Here is a 24,453-nt window from a genome sequence, read left to right on the forward strand (position 1 = left end):
ACAAGAGCAGCAGGCACATGGGAACAACACCACCTGCACGTTCCCCTCCAAGTCACACACCATCCCGACTTGGAAATATATCGCCATTCCTTCATCGTCGCTGGGTCAAAATCCTGGAACTCCCTTCTTAACAGTACTGTGGGAAAACTGTCACCACATGGACTGCAGCGGTTCAAGAAGGCGGCTCACCACCACCTTCTCCAGGGTAATTAGGGATGGGCAATAAATGCTGGCTTCGCCAGCGACGCCCACATCCCATGAATGAATAAAAAAAAATTTAAATGGTTTTTGTATATGATTCAGATTTCCCCTCAATATAGGTCTTTAAGGTTGTATTGTAAATAGTTAGCTGTGCATTATAAGTTTAAATATTTATATTTATTATTATATTTGAGATGTACAGCAGAGTGAGATTTTGTCAGCGCAAGAACTAATTTTTTCTTCAAAGGAAAAGTGGTATTGTGGGAGATAGGGCTGGGGAGAAGTTAGTCTATGAAGGTACATTCTAAAAAATATAAAAGTGAACACTTGTTGTCACACTTTGAGATGCCGGTTAAGCCTACTGCCTGTGTGACATACAGGATGTGGACCATCCTGGATCCACAAGATATCTAGGGGAGTAGGCTTGCATGAAATACTTACTGGTTGAGTCCCTCACTAAATGAATTGTGCACTGGAGAACTAAATAGCTACACTGCGCAAGGAGGAAAAATATCTGGAAATTGCTCCCATGTAGTTACCACCACTGAGCTAGAGGAAGGTAGTGCAATAAACTAACATAGGAGTGGCAGCCGTATGGCATGTAGAAAATGTAGGCAGAAACAGAGGAAACCTGTGGTACTAGATTGTCCAACAGATTTTCAGCACGAGCAGTGAACAAGAATGGAACTGCACTGGACGGTATCCCCAAACAGGCCAATAGCAAGTAGCTGTTCAAGTGAAAAGGGAACAGATCAGATTAAAGGTAACACTGTCGTCATAGGACACTCCATATTCAGAGTGATTGAGCATGACCAGGAATCCCAAATGTTGGGTTGCTCCCAGGTGCTAGGGCTTGGAACTTGACTGAGCTGGTCAATAAAATCCTGCAACGGTAAGAGGAGAAACTCGAGGTCATGGTTCACATGGTAACCAATGGTGTAGATAGATGTAGAATGGAGGTCCTAACATGGGGATTGCAGGAGCAAGGGAAAAAGATTGAAGAAAATGTCTTCCAGGTTGGTAATGACAGGATTAACCTTGTGCCTCATGCACAAACAGGGACCAGATTAAGCAGGTCATTGTGTGACTTAACATAGGACAGGTAGGGGTGGGGGGGGGGTTGAATTATCACACCACTGGGATCACTTTTGGGTGGAGTGAAGGCCTCACCATTGGAACAGCCTTCACTTGATCTGAAGAGGCACATTCATCTTGGCTGATAGGATAAATAAACCAGTTAGGAAGGATTTAAACTAGGAGACCAGGGGAGATGATAACGGTGTAGACCAATTAATAAGAAGGAGCAATATGAATACAGAAAGGAGGACAAGTAGTCAACTAAGGTGTATTTATATAAATGGCAGAAGGCTTCTTCGACAGCACCTCCCAAACCCACGACCTCTACCACCTAGAAGGTCAAGGGCAGCAGGCACATGGGAACAACACCACCTGCATGTTCCCCTCCAAGTCACGCACCATCCCGACTTGGAAATATATCGCCATTCCTTCAACGTCGCCTGGTCAAAATCCTGGAACTCCCTATCTAACAGCACTGTGGGAGAACCTTCACCGCACGGACTGCAGCGGTTCAAGAAGACGGCTCACCACCACCTTCTCCTGGGCAATTAGGGATGGGCAATAAATGCTGGCCTTGCCAGTGACGCCCACATCCCATGAATGAATAAAAAAAATAGAATGGATGAATTATAAGTGATGGTAATTAGGGAGCTGGTAGATATTGCATGAGTTACTTAAATTTGGCTAAATGAAGAGGATGGAGATAGACAGCAACACGACAGCACTATGTGTGCTTCAGGAATGACGGAGAAGGAAATAAATGGGGGGGGCAATGTACATTGCTGAGAAAAGGGAACTAGGAATTGGCACAGAGTTTCTCTGGGTAAATCTGGAAGATAGAAAGGGAAAAAGTTAGTGGTAGGAATATATTACATGCCACAACAAAATGAAACAGAGGTGGAGATTCTGCTGTGGGAGGTCATAAAAAAGGCCTTTTTATTCGTAGCGGGGATGGCAGTTAATGTTCTTGACATTAACTGAGACTTATAGTGGGGACAATCTGTATGCATTAGAATGTTTATTGAAGTCCTTCAGGAATCTGTTCCGAAACACCAGGTGAGGGACTCTATAAAATGGGATGGCAATATTGGATTTGATTCTAACTAATGAGAAGGGAACAGAAGCCAAGTTGAAGTAATTGAACATTTGGGGTCAAGCTATCAAAAAGTTGTTAATTCTAAAGTTGGAATGAGGACAGAACACATAATAAAACTACTAAGAAATTGGATTTCAGGAGAGCAGTCTTTGAGAGGAAGAAATGCTATATGAAAATTAAATGGGAAGAACTACTTAAAGGGAAGGTGGCAAAATGGGAATATTTTAAGGAGATATTTTTTATAATGCAAAGGCAGTTTCTCAGGAGTATGTCTGTACTTGCGATACCATGGTTTTCCAATCAGTTTGCTCCATTATGCTCCTCACTCAGTCCAGGCATCCCTCCACCCCCACTAACCAACAGATAGCAAGAGTTTCTACAGTTATATAAAAAGAAAAAGGGTGGCTAAGGCAAACGTAGGTCCCTTAGAGGATGAGACCGGGAAATTAATGGTGGGAAACATGGAGATGGCAAAAATGCTGAACAAATATTTTGTTTCAGTCTTTACGGTAGAGGACACTAAGAATATCCCAACACTGGACAAACAGGGGGCTCTAGGGGGGAGGAGCTAAATACGATTAAAATCACTAAGGAATTGGTACTCAGTAAATTAATGGGACTCAAGGCGGATAAATCCCCTGGACCTGATTGCTTACATCCCAGGGTCTTGAGGGAAGTGGCAGTCGGGATTGTGGATGCTTTGGTAATAATTTTGCAAAATTCTCTGGACTCGGCAAAGGTCCCGGCAGATTGGAAAACTGCTAATGTAACACCCTTATTTAAAAAGGGTAGTAGGCAGAAGGCTGGAAATTATAGACCAGTTAGCCTAACATCTGTGGTGGGTAAAATTTTGGAGTCTATTATTAAGGAGACAGTAGCGGAACATTTGGATAAACATAATTTAATAGGACAAAGTCAGCATGGCTTTACGAAGGGGAGGTCATGTCTGACAAATTTGCTTGAGTTCTTTGAGGACATAATGTACAGGGTGGATAAAGGGGAACCAGTGGACGTAGTGTATTTAGACTTCCAGAAGGCATTCGACAAGGTGCCACATAAAAGATTATTACTCAAGATAAAGAATCACTGGATTGGGGGTAATATTCTGGCATGGGTGGAGGATTGGTTATCTAACAGGAAGCAGAGAGTTGGGATAAATGGTACATTCTCGGACTGGCAACCAGTAGTCAGTGGTGTTCCACAGGGGTCGGTGCTGGGTCCCCAACTCTTTACAATCTATATTAACGATTTGGAGGAGGGGACCGAGTGTAACATATCAAAGTTTGCAGATGATACAAAGATGGGAGGGAAAGTAGAGAGTGAAGAGGACATAAAAAACTTACAAGGGGATATAGACAGGCTGGGTGAGTGGGCGGAGATTTGGCAGATGCAATACAATATTGGAAAATGTGAGGTTATGCACTTTGGTAGGAAAAATCGGAGAGCAAGTTATTATCTTAATGGCGAGAAACTGGAAAGTACTGCAGTACAAAGGGATCTGGGGGTCCTAGTGCAAGAAAATCAAAAGGTTAGTATGCAGGTGCAGCAAGTGATCAAGAAGGTCAACGGAATGTTGGCTTTTATTGCTATTGGGATAGAATATAAAAACAGGGAAGTATTGCTGCAGTTATATAAGGTATTGGTGAGACCGCACCTGGAATACTGCATACAGTTTTGGTCTCCATACTTAAGAAAAGACATACTTGCTCTCGAGGCAGTACAAAGGTTAATCCCGGGGATGAGGGGGCGGACATATGAGGAGAGGTTGAGTAGATTGGGACTCTACTCATTGGAGTTCAGAAGAATGAGAGGCGATCTTATTGAAACATATAAGATTGTGAAGGGGCTTGATCGGGTGGATGCGGTAAGGATGTTCCCAAGGATGGGTGAAACTAGAACGAGGGGGCATAATCTTAGAATAAGGGGCTGCTCTTTCAAAACTGAGATGAGGAGAAACTTCTTCACTCAGAGGGTAGTAGGTCTGTGGAATTTGCTGACCCAGGAAGCTGTGGAAGCTACATCATTAAATAAATTTAAAACAGAAATAGACAGTTTCCTAGAAGTAAAGGGAATTAGGGATTATGGGGAGCGGGCAGGAAATTGGACATGAATTTAGATTTGAGGTTAGGATCAGATCAGCCATGATCTTATTGAATGGCGGAGCAGGCTCGAGGGGCCGATTGGCCTACTCCTGCTCCTATTTCTTATGTTCTTATGTAACCAATGGTAAAAACAGTCACTTCCGCTGTCACTAGTAAAAGGACCAATATCTCCCTGCACCTTTCACGTGCTCCTGATATGTTCTGTATCAAATATAAGCCGGTGGTATGAGACAGCGTGCAATGCTCATCTTGGTAAATTAATTCTAATGTATATCCACACCATGCTATAAATTTACCAATATCAATTGTGAGGTTGAATCATATCATAAAACAGAGTCTTTTTACTTTGAAGACAGGAGAAGTGGGGCCAATGACTATCATAACTTGGCTTAGGCACAATGGGCCAAATGGCCTCCTTCTGTGCTGTAACATACTATGATAACTCATTAAAACTGAACCAAAAAAAAAGACACGAGACCAGATATTTGAGGATGGAAAGAAAATCACAAATGCTAGAAAGTCTGAAATAAAAACAGAGAATCCTACAAAGAAACAGTGGGCTGATGAACATCTGAAAGAAAAAGATAAGATAATGGGGGGAATTTTAACTCCCCAGGATGGGTGGGAGAGGGGAGGGATGGGGTTAAAATTTAAAAAATCTGAAACCCATCCCCAACCCGCCTCCAACGTCCGGTTTTATTTTGTTAAATTTGTCAAGTCCTCCGGGTTACCCGCATTTCTGAGTTTCCCGGCCGCTATGACACCCCCACCCCTGGTTCTTCCCCGTCTCCTCGTAAGTATCGGGGCCAATGTTTTAGGTGTCGACCTTCATCAGGCGTTTGAGGGTATTGTAACTGTAAATCCATGGAACAGTTATGGGGAATTGACCTTACACAATGGTGAAACTTGACAGGTTTGTTATGATGCTATATTTGTATCTGCCATTGAAGCCTGCTTTCCTAAAAGCATTCTTTGTCAGTGTTTAGCTCAAAGTATGATTGATTTTTTACGTCACCCAACTGTTGACTGCCTTGTTTGTTCATGTTGGTGGAAGAGATTATCCAGGATTTGTCACTGATAACCCAAAGATAACTGCTGAATACCACTGCAGCCTCCCTGGTAATGCACTATCTTCTTATGGTCTCCCTTTTTCATTATCAGAAGATTTATGAATTGCTGAACTGTAGTGCAGTAGAATGCCACAAATGCTAAAGAAAATGTTCCATGAATTTTCGAACAAGCGATAAAATGATTGCTTTCAAAATTATGACAAAATCCATTTTCAATTGCATCCCAAGTAAGCCAAACAAAAAAGATTTTTTTAAACTATAAAATTATAAAATTGTCAAAGTCGGGATGTTCATGTTTTAAAAGGTCATGTATATCCAATAGCATTTTGTGTAGCTCGACATATAGGAAAGCTCGACTTCGAAATAAAAGACTGAAGGTCCGAATCTCAGGCCATCTGCCATTTCAGCTGATCTGCCTTTGGGTGAGTTTCAACATCTCTCAGCCATGCTTCAGTGTGAACAAGTGTGAGGTGTTCAGTGTAAAAGTGGGGACCAAATTTGCATTGCCTCCTAGAAGTGCAATTGATGGAGTACTCTGTGGAGAAATATATAGTTCAGACCAATTCGCCCTTCTGGTCTGGTGGAGGCCCTGTGAAGACAAATGATACTTTGGATGGGGGAGAAAAAAATTACAATTTGGTATTCAGTTTGAATAGGGAAATGTATTGACCTGGTAAACTCTAGGGAAAATAGAGATTACATGGAAGTTGAATCAACCATTTGGAATGTTCTTGCACCAATAAATCACAAAATGTAAAAACTCAATCAGAGGTGTGCTGTTAAAATGTATAAAAATAGCTATTAAGACTCACGCATTGAATAGTACTGGAATAGTACTCTCAAAGAGTAATTTTTAGTCCTATTAGTGAAGAGATATGAGAGTAAAAATTGTAATGCCTCAGTTCAAATAGCAGACAGGAATTTGTTAGACAATGCATTAAGAGTTAAGTGTTTCCATGATAACATTGTGAGCACTAATTTCTATCCTATATTCAGGAAACATCATGATTCTCAGTGATTTTGTAAATTATTTAATGAATCCTTTTAATACTATTTAAACCCACAAATCTTAGAATTTAAAGGAGCACTAATAGATCTCCTGTGGCGTTCCTCATGGTGACTGAAACTTTGCTGGTTTATAACAATAAAGGGTGTTTATGTCATGTAGGTATCGCATCGGGGCCTCTAATTTACAGTAACTGAATAAGTTAAATTTAATTTTTACTGGTGCTTTGGGAGTTGAATTCTATTGTGTCCATTATTCTATGGAAATGAGTGGCTTTTGTTTAATATGTATGTATGTTCTTTTTTTATTCGTTCATGGGATGTGGGCGTCGCTGGCGAGGCCAGCATTTATTGCCCATCCCTAATTGCTCTTGAGAAGGTGATGGTGAGCCGCCTTCTTGAACCGCTGCAGTCCGTGCGATGAAGGTTCTCCCATAGTGCTGTTAGGTAGGGAGTTCCAGGATTTTAACCCAGCAACGATGAAGGAATGGCAATATATTTCCAAGTTGGGATGTGTGACTTGGAGGGGAACGTGCAGGTGGTGTTGTTCCCATGTGCCTGCTGTCCTTGTCCTTCTAGGTGGTAGATGTCGCGGGTTTGGGAGGTGTTGTCGAAGAAGCCTTGGCGAGTTGCTGCAGTGTATCCTGTAAATGGTACACACTGCAGCCACGGTGCGCCGGTGGTGAAGGGAGTGAATGTTTAGGGTGGTGGATGGGGTGCCAATCAAGCGGGCTGCTTTGTCCTGGATGGTGTCGAGCTTCTTGAGTATTGTTGGAGCTGCACTCATCCAGGCAAGTGGAGTGTATTCCATCACACTCCTGACTTGTGCCTTGTAGATGGTGGAAAGGCTTTGGTGGGTCAAGAGATGAGTCACTCGCTGCAGAATATCCAGCCTCTGGCCTGCTCTTGTAGCTACAGAATTTATGTGGCTGGTCCAGTTAAGTTTCTGGTCAATGGTGACCCCCAGGATGTTGATGGTGGGGGATTCGGCGATGGTAATATATCGCCATTCCTTCATCGTCGCTGGGTCAAAATGTCAAGGGGAAGTGGTTAGACTCTCTCTTGTTGGAGATGGTCATTGCCTGGCACTTATCTGGCGCAAATGTTATTTGCCTCTTATCAACCCAAGCCTGGATGCTGTCCAGGTCTTGCTGCATGTGGGTACGGACTGCTTCATTATCTGAGGGGTTGCGAATGGAACTGAACATCCCCACTTCTGACCTTATGACCTTCCTTTGTGCTAGGTATGACTCCAGCCACTGGAGAGTTTTCCCCTTGATTCCCATTGACTTCAATTTTACTAGGGCTCCTTGGTGCCACACTTGATCAAATGCTGCCTTGATGTCAAGGGCAGTCAGTCTCACCTCACCTCTGGAATTCAGCTCTTTTGTCCATGTTTGGACTGAGGATGAGGTCTGGAGCCGTGTGGTTCTGATGGAACCCAAACTGAGCATGGGTGAACAGGTTATTGGTGAGTAAGTGCCGCTTAATCGCACTGTCGACGACACCTTCCAACACTTTGCTGATGATTGAGAGTAGACTGATGGGGCGGTAATTGGCCGGATTGGATTTGTTCTGCTTTTTGTGGACAGAATATACCTGGGCAATTTTCCACATTGTCGGCTAGATGCCATTGTTGTAGCTGTACTGGAACTGCTTGGCTAGAGGTGCAGCCAGTTCTGGAGCACAGGTCTTCAGCACTACAGCCTGTGGCATTGTACAAGGGGAATCAAGACCAAGTGCAGTATTCAGGTCAAGCAGGTTACCAGGCAGTGACGTAATTGGACCCAAGCAGGGAAGGGGAGAGGGGGAGGAGGCAGATAGGAGGGGCAAGGAGGGTGAGGAGGTAAGGGGGAGGAGGAAGTGGTGGGGAAGGAGGGGGGAGAGGAGGACATGGAGAGAATGGTAAAAAGGAGGGTGAGGAGAGGAAGGGAGATAGGAGGGGGAGGGAAAGGAGCACAGGAGGGGAAGGGTGAGTTGAGGGGAAGGGTCAGAGGAGGGAGGGGAGGAGGAGAGAAGAGGATGGGCAAAGAGAAGAGGAGGAGGAGGAAGTGGAGAAAAGGAGTAGGGGTTGGGAGAGGGGAATGAGGAAAAGGGGAGGAGAGAGGCGCACGTGGGGAGCAAAGGCAGGGCAACTACATCAGTAGGGAGTTTCACCTTAGTGTGGGGGTAGGGTATGGTGAACTGTCCTTCCCTCCACTCTGGCTGTGATTCTACTCTCAATTGGAGGGGGTTGTTGTCAGGCAAATTTTTCCCCACCAGGCCTTGAAATTGTATTCAGTGGTTGGGTGGGGTTGCCCTGAGTTACACTATGCCCATAACAGGGTCCAAAACTCCTCTCGGGTAGGAGAGGGAAGAAAAACAAGGAAAGGTGGACAGGAGGGGAAAGAGGAAAGATGAACGGCTGAAGGGGACGAGGAAAAGTTGATGGGAGGGGGAGGAGGAAGGCAAAGGAACCACCTCAGCAGGGAGGGGTAACCCAGATTTTCATCTAAGTATGGAGGGGACCAAGCAGGCTGTGGTGAATTGTGCTTCCCTCCACCCCGGCCCCAATTTTATTCTCAGTTGCCATCAGCTGAACCTTCCATTAGTGGGTTGGGCTTTGGGCTTGCACTGAGCTTCATTGGACAACAGGGTCCAAAAATCCTCATGACGGGGAGGCGTTCAACAATTGCTATCCCTCCATGTGGGAAAGGTGAACAGGAAGGGAGGAGGAGTGCAATGGATGACAGGAGGGAAAGCGGGATAGTGGGAGTAAAGGCAGAGAAACTACCTCAGCAGAGAAGAGGGATCCTCAGTTTCATCTTTGGAGGGCGGGAGTCGGTGAACTGTCATGCCCTACACCAACCCTTAATTTCTTCTCAATAAGGCGGGGGGGGTGGTGGGGGTTGTTTCTTTCCTTCCTCTTCTAGCCCCCATTTTTGTCTTCAGGAGTGGTGCAGGCGCCGATATTGCAGTCAGTGAGAGGGTAAGAACTAACCTTGTCTCCCTCCACAACCCCCCCCCCCCCAAATTTTGTTCTTGTGGGGGCTACCCTATCGAACCCCTTCATAAATTTTAAAGACTTCTATCAGGTCACCTCTCAGTTTCCTTTTTCCTGGAAAAAAAAGCCCCAGCCTGTTCAGTCTTTCCTGATGATTGTACCCTCTCAGTTCTGGTATCATCCTTGTAAATCTTTTTTGCACCTGAGTGATGCACCTTGCGACATTTTTCAGTGTTAAAGGTGCTATCTAATTACAAGTTGTCGTTAAAAACCTTATATTGGACATTAAAAATTTCAGTTCGTGAGAAGAAAAATTGAACTCAATTTCTTTTCCAGAATGCATTTTGAGTAATTGGTGAGGAAAAGATAATAACAGTGCCACCTAGTGGTGATAAGTGATAGTTAACATAGCAGAATTGAATCAGAAATATGGATAGTCATTTACAACAGGAAAAGTTGACACAAAGATATGACCAGAAATGATTACAACAGGAAATAAGATTTGTGGACAGGAAGTACATGCCCTACATAAGATTTTTTATTGTAATATATGGATTCAGGCAGCATATGTTTCTGGCACCTCAACTCGGATATTATTATGTTGGCTGTATGGGCATTTTGGGCTGCATTATGTTAGAGTTCCACATGAGCACAAACTCTTCTGTTTCTAGTTTAATTATCACTCAAAGTATTTACATTTGTAGCAGAAAATTCTGTCAATGTCATTATTGTCCTCATTGTTTTACAGAACTAGTTAAGTATTGTGCTTTACCAGTATCTTGCTTTATACAACAAGACATGGTACCCTTTAATAAAAGCATTTGTTCCAAACCTACCTGCAGTAGATTGATTGTTTATAAACATAAGCACAATTGTATGATTGGGTTGTAATCTGTGTGTAAGATTTAAGAGCTTTATTAGGTGCCACTGATTCATTCGCAAAGATAAATTTTGCTTTACAGAGGCATCTTTAAGGCACTGGTTTGTTGGCCAGTGCGTCAGAAAAGCTGAAGTGGCCTTTCTCAACTGCTGTAATTATGCCTGAAGTGATGCATTATGCTTTGGAGCTTTTAAAATAGATCATGTTAACTGTGGCAAAAGCAGGAAAGTACTGTTTAAAAAAAAAAGAATGCCTCATTGGGCAACTACTGGAGTGGCAGATGGTCCGCAAGGAATATTTTATGTTTCTGGGTGTACCCAGTGAGGAATTCATGGTCACGCGGAATAGAACAAGCCACAAAGAGATGTAAGGACTGTGTCTCTCTACAGACGTTTATATCTCAATTTCTATGTCATTCCTATTCTTCACCTCCTACAGCTGTGGGCATGGATGGAGGAGCTCCAAAAGGAGCTCTTGGAAGATGTCTGTGCTGACTCGGTGGATGCAGTACAGGAACTTATCAAACAGTTTCAGCAACAACAAACAGCAACACTTGAGGCAACCTTGAATGTTATAAAGGAAGGAGAGGACCTAATCCAGCAACTCAGGTGAGTGGTGTGGATCGCAGGTAAAGAAAAAAAGAAATCAAATGGGACATGTTACTTCTTCTGAGCAGTGTTTCAGGTATATCATAATCAATAATGCAACAAACTGTCTTTACTTCAAAAAGCACACATGCTCGATCATCCATTATAGATCTATCTGAAATGTTATTATACAAATTTATTATTTTTGAAAATGTTTATTTTAGAACATATTTCATATATCGGTTATTTCAATGGCAATCCTTTGGTTCTGTAAATTTATCTAAAGTAGAATTAAACATTTTTTCTAACAGCTTTTGAAAGAAAATCAATTTGGTTAATGTACTTCATATCCTTGTTAGTGTTTTGAGGTCAAATGTCAGATTATAAAAGAGGGCATGTTCTTTGTTTGAACTTTTTAAATACAGAATTGCATTTTTCTAGTTATCACATTGAATGAACACTGAGTGCATCTTCATCAATCCTTTTAGATTTTGGCTGTTTCCACAGTTGTACAGAGTACAGTTGAAAGCTTGCAGCCACAGCTTTCTGCTATTTGGATTGCTTTAATGCTAAACTCTTATTTTGCCACAGGGACTCTGCAATTTCCAACAATAAAACCCCACACAATAGCTCCATCAGCCACATTGAAAGTGTTCTCCAGCAGCTCGATGAAGCCCAGGGACAGATGGAAGAGCTTTTCCATGAGCGAAAAATCAAGTTAGATATTTTCTTACAGCTTCGGATTTTTGAGCAGTACACAATTGAGGTAAGTCCTGGGTTCATATAGAAGCATCGATCTCGAACAAACAGATGGAGTAATTCTCTAGGGAGCTGTCTGTGCCCCGTCAGGTCTTGGGTCTACAGAGCTTAGCTGTTTAACACTCTTTTAAAACTGAAGGGGGGGGGGGGGAAATGTGAGTTTAACATTAAAGAAATGAGAGTCTAAAAAGGGATGAAATATTTTGATTTTTTTTTAAGAGCACAGTGTCTTTCCTTAGTTCCGGTCACTAAAACTGTTCTGTATCTGCTTATCTGACTGATTTGTTTTAAATAATGTTTTCAGACTACTGTCACAAGAACATAAGAAGTAGGAGCAGGAGCAGGAGTAGGCCATTCAGCCCCTCAAGCCTGCTCCGCTATTCAATAAAATCATGGCTGATCTTCTACCTCAACTTCACTTTCCTGCCCTATCCCCATATCCCTTGATTCCCTTAGTGTCCAAAAATCTGTTGATCTCAGTCTTGAATATACTCAATGACTGAGCATCCACAGCCCTCTGAGGTAGAGAATTCCAAAGATTCACAACCCTCTGAGTGAAGAAATTTTTCCTCATCTCGCTTATCTTGAGACTGTGACCCCTAGTTCTAGACTCTCCAGCCAGGGGAAACAGCCTCTCAGCATCTACCCTGTCAAGCCCTCGAAGAATTTTATACATTTCAATGAGATCACCTCTCATTCATCTAGACTCCAGAGAATATAGACCCATTCTACTCAATCTCTCCTCAAAGGACAACCCTCTCATCCCAGGAATCAATCTAGTAAATTTTCGCTGCACCCGCTCTAAGGCAAGTGTATCCTTCCTTAGGTGAGGAGAGCAAAACTGTACACAGTTCTCAAGGTGTGCTCTCACCAGAGCCCTATATCATTGCAGCAAATCCTCCTTACTCTTATATTCCAACCCCCTTGCAATAAAGGCTAACATACCATTTGCCTTCCTAATTGCTTGCTGTACCTGCATGTTAACTTTTTGTGATTCGTGTGCAAGGACACCCAAATCCCTCTGAATACCAACATTTCTTAGTCTCTCACCTTTTAAAAAATATTCTGCTTTTCTATTCTTCCTTCCAAAATGGATAATTTCACATTTCCCCACATTATACTCCATCTGCCACCTTCTCGCCCACTTACTTAACCTGTCTATATCCCTTTGCACCTCTTCGCATCCTCCTCACTGCTTACTTTCCCACCTAGTTTTGTATCGTCAGCAAACTTGGATACATTACACTCGATTCCTTCATCTAAGTCATTGATATATATTGTGAACAGCTGAGGCCCAAGCACTGATCCTTGTGGCACCCCACCAGTTATAACCTGCCAACCCGAAAATGACTCGTTTATTCCTACTCTCTGTTTTCGTTCCTTAACCAATCCTCAATCCATGCTAATATATTACCTCCAATCCTGAGCCCTAATCTTGTGTAACAACCTCTTATGGCACCTTATCGAATGCCTTTTGAAAATATATACTACATCTAGACACACCCTCGCTAGTTACACCCTCAAAAAACTCTAATAGATTTGTCAAACACGATTTCCCTTTCATAAAACCATATTGTGATTTTCCAAGTGCCCTGTTACGACATCCTTGATAATAGATTCTTGCATTTTCCCTACTGCTGATGTCAGGCTACCTGGCCAATAGTTCCCTGTTTTCTCTCTCCCTCCTTTCTTGAATAGCGGGGTTACATTTTCTACCTTCCAATCCATGAGGACCATTCTGGAATCTAGGGAATTCTGGAAGATCAAAACCAATGCAACGATGGTATGACAAAAAAGGGTTGTCTTTTTTAAGTTAGAAAAGTTAGTGAGAAATCTTTAGAGTTTTAACTCTTACAAAGACACCTGTCAGGATCTCTGATAATAGCATGTTGCACAAACTTGTATAAAGGACAAGTCTTAAATTGAATTTTTAAATTACATTTATTTATAATACATTAGGAAGGGAGAAGAGCATGATCAATGACAATGGTGAGGAGTCTAATTTGCATAATAAAAGGTCTATTTTAAGTAGATATGAACAACCTAAAGCTCTCTCTGTTTCTCAATATAACAGGATTTGAGGTGTGGATGAATGGTGAGGTTTGTCACTATTCCTCAATATGCATTTTGAGACTGCAAGACCTACATCCTGCTCCCTTGATCCCATTCCTACTAAACTACTGACCACCCAATTTCTCTTCCGAGTCCCCATGCTGACATTGTAATGGTTTCCCTGTCCTCAGGTACTGTCCCCCTCTCTTTCAAAATAGCCGACATCAGTCCCTCCTCAAAAATACACCCTTGACCCCTCTGTCCTTGAAAACTACCACCCCATCTCTAACCCTTCCCTTTCCAAAGTCCTTGAACGTGTTGTCGTCTCCCAAATCTGTGCCTATCTTTCCCTCAACCCCCTGCTCGAACCTCTCCAATCAGATTTCCGTCCTGCTACATAACTGAAATGGCCTAACCAAAATCACAAATATCAACCTTTGTGACTGTGACTGTGAAGCACTATCCCTCCTCCTCTTCCTTAACCTCTCTGCAGCCTTTGACATGGTGAACCACACCGCTGTCTTCCAACACCTGCCCTCTGTTGTCCAGCTCAGTGGGGCTGCCCTTGCATGGTTCCACTCTTACCTATCCGATCATAGTCAGATCATCTCCAGCAATGGCTTCTCTTCCTGTCCCGACATCATTACTTCTGTAGTCACACAAGGCTCTATCTTTGTTCCCCCCTCTTCATCCTCATCCACATGTTGCTTCTTGGCGACATCATCCACAGACATGGGGGTCAGCTTCCACATTTATGTTGATGCCACCTGTTCTACCTCTCTACCACTTATTGAATTATAGACTCACACAGTACAGAAGGAGGTCATTTGGCCCATCGTGCCTGTGTTGGATCTTTGAAAGAGCTAGCTTAGTCTCTCAACCCCTCCACTGGCTCTGAGTTGTCATACTGCTTAGATGAACCACAATTTCTTCCACCTAAACACTGGGACGCCATTGTCTTTGGCCTTCACCACTAACTCCGTATGCTTGCCACTAATTCCGTCTCCCTTTCTGACCAATGTCTCAGGCGGAACCAGGCTGTTTGCAACCTCAGTGTTCTATTTGACCCCGAGCAGAGCTCCAACCCCATATCCTTTCCATTGCAAAGACAACCTACTTCCACCTCTGTACATCATCCATCTCCACATCTGCTTCAGCCCATTTGCTGATGAAACTCTCATCCATGCCTTTGTCATCTCCAGACTCGATTATTCCAGTGTTCTCCTGGTCCCATTCTCCACCCCCCCCACCCCCCGTAAACTTCAACTCATCCAAATCTCTGCCCATATCTATCCTGTTCCATGTCGCGCCCACCCACCAAGGTAGAGGGTTGATCCAACCAAGGTCTTTAAAATTGTACCCCGTTGCACCGTGCCGACTCTCTGACAATGAGGTCTGAAGCCCAACATCTGGGTATTTACCCTTCACCCCCAAAAATGGGCGATCCTGAAGTTCTAGGCCCATGTATCTAGAGAAAGAGAAAATAATTAGAAGCATCAATTTCAGAAGGGACGATCATGCTTGACACACCTCTGGGAATTCTTTGAGAAGGTAACAAATGTGGTAGATGGGGGAAATGCTGTGGATGTAGTGTACATGGACTTTAGGGAAGCCTTTGATGAGGTTCCACATCAGAGATTAAGAGGTATGGAATTAGGGAGGGGATAGTGAACTGGATTAAAAATTGGTTAGAAGGGAGAAAACAGAGTAGGTGTTAAGGGCAGTTTTTTGGAGTGGTTGGAAGCGGGTCGTGGCATTCCTCAGGGTTCAGTTCTGGGGCCCCTTCTGTTCACTGTGTATATCAATTATTTGAATATAGGCCTAGAGGGAGTGGTGTTGAAATTTGCAGATGATACCAAAATAGGAAGTGTATTTAATTATTTGGAATGCCAAAGGAAACGCCAAAGGGATATTAATCAGATGGGAGGATGGGCTAAAAAGTGGCAAACAGAATTCAATAAGAAAGAAAGAACTTGTATTTATATAGTATCTTTCACATCCTCAGGATGTCCCAAGCGTTTACGGCCAATGAAATACTTTTGTAGGGTAGTGACTGTTGTAATGTAGGAAACATTACAGCAGCCAATTTGCGCACAGCAAAGATGCCACAAACAGATAGTGTATTTTTTTAGTGATATTGGTTGAGGGATAAATGTTGACCAGGGCACCAGGGAGAATCCCCTGCTCTTCTTCAAAATATTGCCATGGGATCGTTTACGTCCACCTGAAAGGGGCCTCAATTTAGCATCTCATCCGAAAGACGGCACCTCCGACTGCAGTACTCCCTCAGCACTATACTGAAGTGTCAGCCTGGATTATGTGCTCAAGTCTCTGGAGTGGGACTTGACCCCACAACCTTCTGACTCAGCGGCAAGACTGCTACCCACTGAGCCACATTAACAGCATATTAAAAGCAGCATCTTAGGTTGATAAGGCCATAAAAAAAACGAATAGAATTCCAGGTTTTATCTGAAGCGGCATAGAATATAAAAGCCAATAGGTAATAATGAGTCTATATAATACCTTAATACAACCTCAGTTAGAGTGCTTTGTGCAGTATTGGGCTTCATAATATAGAAAAGATATTGAGGCTTTAGAGAGGGTACAACACAGATTCACTAGGATGATGCCTCGTATGAGGAAATACAAATATGAAAAAGCGGGTCTTTTTTCATTTGAACAATGCAGATTTTAGGATGATATAAAAGAAGTTCTTAAAATTATGAAAGAATGGGACACATTAGATAGAAACAGACTGCTTCCAGCAGCTGAAGGGTCAAAAATGAGGGACCATAGATAGAAGGTTAAATGTAAGAGATTTAGAACAGAGTGCAAGAGAAACATCGCACAGAGAGTTGTGAGGCTGTGCAATTCACTTCCGGGGTTAGTGGTTGAGACAGAAACTATGTCAACATTCAAGATTAGATTGGATAGGTGGATGAAAGAAAAATGGTTGAAGGGATATAGGAACAGGGTGGGTAAGTGTGATTAAAATTACTTGCTCGTGCGGAGGGTAATCGCTGACACGGACTGGTTGGACCTGTTTCCCTGTTGTAACTTGTGTGTATTTCTATATATTTTTGTGGCAGGTCTTTGTGCTGGTGCTGAATTGGGTGCATGCCAGTATAACCAGACTGCAGCCTCACAACTGAACTCCATGAGCACTATCTACTGTCTCTCTTTACTTTCTATTCAAAATAGGGTTTTCTTTAAATGGTGCATTTACACACTATTATATATGTACATATTAATAGGCTTGGAGCTGCTCAGCCATACTAAGTGGGAGGTTCTGCTCAATTCTTCCATACATATTTGATTACTTCCAGAATATAAAGCTATTTTTCCTTTTTTCTCTCTTTAAGAGAAATTAGCTCTTTGACATTCATCTTTAACATAATGCATCATCTTATCGCAAACATTGTGTCACCTGTCTACATCTGTGGTTTGTTGTCAGGTGACAGCAGAGTTAGATGCCTGGAATGAAGATCTCCTCCGACAAATGAATGACTTTAATACAGAGGACCTGACTTTAGCTGAACAGCGACTGCAGCGACACACAGAACGCAAGCTGGCCATGAACAACATGACATTTGATGTAATTCAGCAGGGCCAAGATTTACATCAGTACATCATGGAAGTGCAAGCGTCAGGTAATGTAGAAGCATGGTTTCTTTCACTGCTTCTTGTCTTAGTTCCTTTAGTCATGAAGTGGTTGGATGTGGTTCATCCCTCCAATTCTGGAGGCAGTGGATTGCTGCTCACAGCCATGCCATTGTGAAGCAGGCAGCAGATGTTTCGAAATACCATAGTCAGAGGCCTGGCAGCAAGTTATTTATCACTCAGCTCATGCATCTTTCTTTCAGCCAGGAGGGTGGGGAGAATCAGTGAATGGAACAGAGTACAGTGTTGCCCACCTGAAAGCAAGTTTACTTTCAGAGTGAGTTCTAATAAGCTTTACCTGCAGTACTTAACAATATGTCCCTTGTGGTCTAGTAGAAGTGTTTGCTGTCTCTAATGATTTAGTTGGAGTGTTTCGTGCCACTTGTGGTCTAGTGGAATAATCAGTCTTATCTCTTGTAGTTCATCTGGGACAAAATCAATTCCTAGTGGTCTAGTAATGAGAACAGATCTTGCCTGTCGCAGTCCATCGAAGTGGTGCATCAGAATCCAAGATCTTGGTGCCTGAATGGTGACTTTGCACATTCACCTACTTGTTCATACTTGGATAATTTTGATGCTGCATGTTGAAATCTACAATTTAAGCCTAATTGCTCTTTTCTACGCAATGCAGTCCAAACTTATACAACAAGCAACCTGATTTTTACCTGTGCATTTAAATATATTAATTATATATCATTGTATTGCTGGATCAATGGTATCCTGTACCACAACTTGTGATACCATTTCTTGGTTTTCATTAGTGGTCGTGTTTGTTCTAAAGTTAACAAAGATACAGAAATGCTTTACTATTGCACCTTTAAATTTTATAAGTCCCATAATAATGCTGCAGAGGATATGATCTGGTTGTGTTATCCCCAGCCCCTGCCTTAAACCCACTTCACCGAGCAGCTTCTCTCCTATCATCCCTCAGGCCATCATCAAGCTCACTTACTCCTACATCTTTGACCCTTTCCACACTCAACTCACCAGACAACTACCTCTGCTTGGCCCAATGCTCTCTGACACCATCAGTGGCTCCCTTTTTTTAGGCTCTGATTCAACCCCCCCCCCCCTGTCATCACCCCACTCCTCTGAAAAGCAACCCAGGATCCCTCTATTTCTCCAAATACCACCCTAACTTCAACCTGTCCTTCCTCTCCAAAGTCCACGAATATGATGACACCATCCAGCTCTATATCGCTTTCTCCCATCAATCCAGTTTCTGCCCTGCCTACTGCACGGAGACTGCCATCATCAAACTCACCAGCGATGTCCTTTGGCTGTGTCCGCGGTGCACTAAACATCTTCCTTGACCTCTGTATGGTGTTTCACACAGATGAGCACTCCATCATTCTTCACTGGCTGTCCTTATGGTCTACCTCCGTGGTATTGCCCTAGCATGGTTCCATTCCTATCCCAATGCAGTCAATACATCGGCAGCAATGGCTTTTCTCAAGCCCCCTATGGTCTCATTCGGTGTGCCCCAAGGCTCCATCCAGGTTTTGTTTGAGCGCGCAGGTATGTGTAACACATCAGCTTCTGCACGCATATGGGGAATGTCCCCTTCAGTACACAACAGCCTAGATTTTGCAGTACAAGTGCAGTTTAGTCACCCATGACGAGAAATGAGTGCAAATCTCATCTGAATTATAGTATGCTGTTTGCACACGATTGTTGATAGTCAGGTCATCATCATAATTATTCACTGCTCCTGGTACAGAGAGGTAGCCAAATGGTGCGATCAAAAAATTGAGATTCAGGTGAAATTTAAAGGGTGTGGACAATTAAAAGTCCTAGAATAGGAGGCCAAAAACTTTTTACAACGTTTGGTAAAATCTGTTGGCACCCTTTGTCAAGGCTGAAGTGGAAACATGATAAGAAATGACAAACACAAATGAAATGAAAGGAAACCCATTGCAGAGTCACAAAACCGAGTTTGCAGGCAAGTGATGGAATAGCCATGCACCCGACATCTATTTGATGGTTTCTGAAATGGATGCATATTTAATAGGGTGGTTGCAAGAAGAGTGCTCCTGTTTGCCAATCCATGGCACCATCCATGAAGGTTAGCATTATTGTATGCCTGGAAGGCAGTGGGTAGCAGATTTAAGGCCGTAGTGTGTCGTCAGCTGTGCCAGCCCTCTGTTGCATGATAGCTGTAGGTGTCCTTGCAGCAGATGGAACAGCTCTGCATCTGGGTCCCTGCTGACCCAGAGCCTGTGAAAACACTTCTCCACATTCTCCCCAGGTAGGTGTGCCAGGGCCTGTAAATATGATTGTGTTATCTTGGCGGGTGCAGTCAGTGACATCATGCTGGCTGTTGATCACCCTGGAAGGTCTTCTTTTATGCAGTAAAGCATGACATATAGTACTGTTAATGGGGTGCTTCCGAAAATCATCCAGCATTGAGATTAGTTGGGCTTTCACATACCATATTTGCCATTGAGTCTGCTGTCAAAGTTTGCCTACTGAATTGGAGTATCCACTTGCACTAATCCTTTGCGAAAGTGAGATATCTGCAGACGAGGTGAACATACCAGCAGGAGGGCTAAGAGCACTGCTGGAAAAGCTCACGTAAAGAGGGATTCCCTTGGGGAACCCCACTGTGGCATTGTTGGAACTGTCGACTAAAAAGAGCAGCATCAAATCAATTGCCCCTGAAAATCTAAGTCATAGCAGAAAAAAAGTAAAAATAACATGAAGATAAACGGTTTAGAAATGGTCTGATAATCAACCACAGAATCATCTTACTACACTCATTAAACTTACTTGCATATAAAGCTCATCATCTAGCAACCCTGGATGCCCATTGTATATGGGCGTGGGGATCACTCAGCACATTACAGATTGGATATTAAGAAATTAGGTGCCCATCAATTTGACAATACCCAACCTTCATTTAAATATTACAGTGATGCTTCGGGGGAAGCTTTCTGTCCCCATTTTGTTTTTGCAATGGCGGAAATGTGCAAACTATGTCTGTTTATTAGGTGAATCCAATCAGAAAATATACCTGAAGATGTACAATGGATTGGGTGAATATTAGGCACAGGACAAAAAAAAACTGTTGTTCACAATTTACATTAATGATTTGGATTCCGGAATCGGAAGCACAATTTCAAAATTTGCAGACGACACCAAATTGGGGGGTGTGTTTAATACAAAGGAAGAGTGCGTGAAAATGCAAGAGGATATTAATAAACTCGCAGAATGGGCGTGTAATCGGCAAATGAATTTCAATATAGATAAGTGTGAGGTGGTGCATTTTGGTAGGAAGAATAAGGAGGCCATATACTGCTTGGATAATAAGAGTCTACATGGGGTAGAGGAGCAAAGAGATCGATGGGTACAGATACACAAGTCACTAAAAGTAGCGACGCAGGTTAATAAGGCCATAAAAAAGACAAATCAAGCACTGGGGTTCATTTCTAGAGGGTTAGAATTGAAAAGCAGAGAAGTTATATTAAACTTCATAACCTTGGTTTGACCACTCTTGGATATAGAACCTTGGTTAGACGACATTTGGAGTACTGTGAACAGTTCTGGTCTCCATATTATAAAAAGGATATAGAGGCATTGGAGAGTGTGCAAAAAAGATTCACAAAAATGATACCAGAACTGAGAGGATTACTTATCAGGAAAGACTGAACAGGCTGGGGGTCTAGAAAAGGGAAGGCTGAGGGGTGACCTGATAGAGGTGTTTAAGATAATGAAAGGGTTTGATAGGGTAGATGTAAAGAAAATATTTCCACTTGTGGGGGAGTCCAAAACCTGAGGTCATTAATGTAAAATAGTCGCTAATAAATCCAATAGGGAATTCAGGAGAAACATCTTACCTAAAGAGTGGTAAGAATGTGGAACGTGCTACCACATGTAGTTGAGGTAAACAACATGGATGTCTGAGGGAAAAAAGAATAGAAGGGTATGTGGATATGGTTAAATGAAGTAGGGAGGAAGGAGGCTCCTGTGGAGCATAAATGCCGGCATAGACCAGCTGGGCCGAATGGCCTGTTTCTGTGCTGTAGTTTTGATGTAACTGGATGTAAGCATGAGAAGAAAAATGTATTTGAAATTTGGTTTTGGGATTTTCGCATAACAGAGTTCTCATTTGCTAGAATATAACAGTTAACTATATTATCCATGTTACAACTACAGAACCCCAAGTGACAGCTCTCACTCAGTTCCACAGGAGTGTTTTCAGAAAATGGTATTTCTGAGACATCTTGTCATTTGCGACTAATTGTGGTCATAAAGATGCATGTTTATATTAAATAGTAATTGTCAGTGAAAGGCTAACTGGGTCGGAACTCAGCTGCTTAGTACATTTGGATATCATTAGTTAGTTTATTTTGTTAACAGTCACGTTGTTTCTTTCTAACTGAAATTATCTGTTTTATTTAAGAAAGTGCAAAGTTTATTTTGTGTGTTTCTCTGTTCTGAAGGGATTAATTCCCGCTGACTGTAGAGGGTATGAGGATAGTAAATGCTCATTCAAACTGATAGGCCTTGGAGGAGGGGAGTTCTGTTGTTCTCATCATTGCTTCTTTTTCATTTTACCGCAGTGAGTAGAATTCAGATGCTGAGTAGCGTTAAAAGGGTGCAGGTTTGTAAATAACCAATGAAATGTGTTTATTTTAATCAGGAATTGAACTAACATGTGATAAAGATATGGATTTGGGGACACAAGTGCAGGAGCTGCTGGAATTCCTTCATGAGAAACAGCAAGAGCTCGAGCTGAATGCTGATCAGACCCAGAAACGCCTGGAGCAATGTTTACAGCTCCGTCACCTACAAGCAGAGGTTAAACAGGTAAGGGGAAGAATGATTTCTTAAATTGAAATGCACTATTAGTGTGCCTTCTCTTTTTTGTTTTAAGCTTGAAGGCCTGCTGGGACACCACATAGTCCTTTTCTTAATTGAAGCCCTCCCTCAACCTAACCACACACTCAACCAAGATGGCAGGTATGCATCCAGGTCCTTAGCCTCTGCCTGTGTCCCGTTGAAACAACAGCTAGGAGGCTGAGACACTGGTCTGGGACGAAACAGCCATCAATTTATTCAAAAAAAAAGAGAAACTACAAATGCTGGAAATCTAAAAGAAAAACAGAAAAAGCTGGAAATACGCAGCATGTCAGCCAGCATTTGTGAAGAGAAAAGTCGGGTTATTGCACTTAGGGTGTGTATCCCTTCAGTACTGATGAATGGTCGCACACTCAATATGTCATAATGTTTCTTTTCCTTTTACAAGTGATGACTGACCAGCTGTATATTTCCAGCATTTTCTGTTTTTATATCGATTTATACATTCCCCTAGTAAGCAGGTATCTAGCTTCTATATGGTGACTCCAACATCGACATCCCAGTTCTGATTGGGAAGGCACATACCCATGCCCTTGTGTTCCATGGTACTGTGTCTGTGCCACTGCACTACCTCCAAATTGGTCGCTTCCTTTCGGTTGCAAGCTGTATAATAACAATTAATGTCTCTCTTAGTACACCTTCCATTTTTCAGCCACCAACAGAAATGATGAAAATAAAATATCCATAATGCAGTAGATGGCTGTCTTGTAAATCTCACAGCTGATAATAAATTTGCTGGAGCAGGCTTTACCATCATGCAGGTGAATCCTAATTTAAAGGAGCATTGGAACATTTTGTTGTTGATAAGTCTGGTTCTTGAGTTGTAAAAACCGGAATTGATAGCTGCTATATTTGTTGTCACTCACTGATTCACAGAGCTATTTTTCATTCAAAACAGCACTATTTTCAAGATAGTGTTTGGCACACCATTGTTCTGCTTAAGCAAGAAGAGCAAGGCATCATTTCCATCACAGTGAAGTCATAAGCAAATGATACAAATGGGCTAAAATCCCTCTCTTTCCCCCACCTCCGCCGGTTGCCAGACAGGTACAGCTACTATCAAAGGAACAGAGTGCCCAAATCTCCTGGCAGTGACTGTGAACAAGGCTTACTCACTATTCTGGCACGGGCTCACTCCCAACTCTGGTTGGAGGCATTCCTGGAGGCTTGACCACGTGACATCTGACCATGTGATGCCTGGTCATGTAACATCTGATCACATGACATTTGATCACATGACTTCTACAAATGTTATTGCATTTATCTTTTAACGGTTGGGTCCCCTGTAGTTTGAGAATCTTTGCTCGTGGTTTCGTGCCAGCAGCTGTTGTGTGAGAAATTCCAAGAACCAGGAGGCCACCCATGAGCAGGTGAAGAGGGGAAACCGAGGGCTTGACAGGGTAGATGCTGAGAGGCTGTTTCCCCTGGCTGGAGAGTCCAGAACCAGGGGTTATAGTCTCAAGATAAGGGGTCAGCCATTTAGGACCGAGATAAGGAGAAATTTCTTCACTCAGAGGGTTGTGAATCTTCAGAATTCTCTACCCCGGAGGGCTGTGGATGTTCAGTCATTGAGTATATTCAAGACTGAGATCGATGGGACGCTAGGGAATCGAGGGATATGAGGATAGGGCGGGAAAGTGGAGTTGAGGTAGAAGGTCAGCCGTGAGCTTATTGAATGGCGGAACAGGCTCAAGGGGCCTTATGGCCTACTCCTGCTCCTATTTTTTGTGTTCTTATTGCAGAGACCCCCCACCCCCCACCGCATTTCAGATCCCCTTTCTCCTCGAATGCCGAGACTCTCCGATCCCAACTCTTTGATTTGCGACTCTCCTGCCCCCTCCCAACTGCGCTCCATGCGATCGTGGCTGTCTCCGGGTGATGTCACCGAGCCCGAGGCTTCTCCAACGGCCGGTGGAGTCACAGAGTGGGGGTGGGCGCACTGCGGCGGGAAATTTAATTCATTGATCTCCCGGGCTACTGGATGCAGCACTCGGGGGAAGAACCCCCGATTCCGGGAAACTCCCTATCATTCTGGAAGGGTTGGAAGGAGTATTCCGGGAACACCCTATCTCACTTCATTATAATATTAACGTTCGTCCTGTATTCATTATAGGCACAGAT

At 43.0% G+C, this 24,453-nt stretch overlaps 1 protein-coding gene across 1 annotated transcript in view; it reads left to right on the forward strand.

The window, feature by feature from the left end:
- Positions 1-24,453, forward strand: part of kalrna (kalirin RhoGEF kinase a) — a 667,943-nt gene that overhangs the window by 367,483 nt on the left and 276,007 nt on the right. Inside the window, exons 12-15 of the mRNA XM_067987468.1 lie at positions 10,853-11,022; positions 11,593-11,767; positions 17,267-17,462; positions 22,115-22,281. Of these exons, the coding sequence (XP_067843569.1) occupies positions 10,853-11,022; positions 11,593-11,767; positions 17,267-17,462; positions 22,115-22,281 (708 nt within the window). The remainder of the gene's footprint in view (positions 1-10,852; positions 11,023-11,592; positions 11,768-17,266; positions 17,463-22,114; positions 22,282-24,453) is intronic.

This window comes from Heptranchias perlo, chromosome 7, assembly GCF_035084215.1.
Source record: "Heptranchias perlo isolate sHepPer1 chromosome 7, sHepPer1.hap1, whole genome shotgun sequence".
In the NCBI taxonomy this organism is placed as follows: domain Eukaryota; kingdom Metazoa; phylum Chordata; class Chondrichthyes; order Hexanchiformes; family Hexanchidae; genus Heptranchias; species Heptranchias perlo.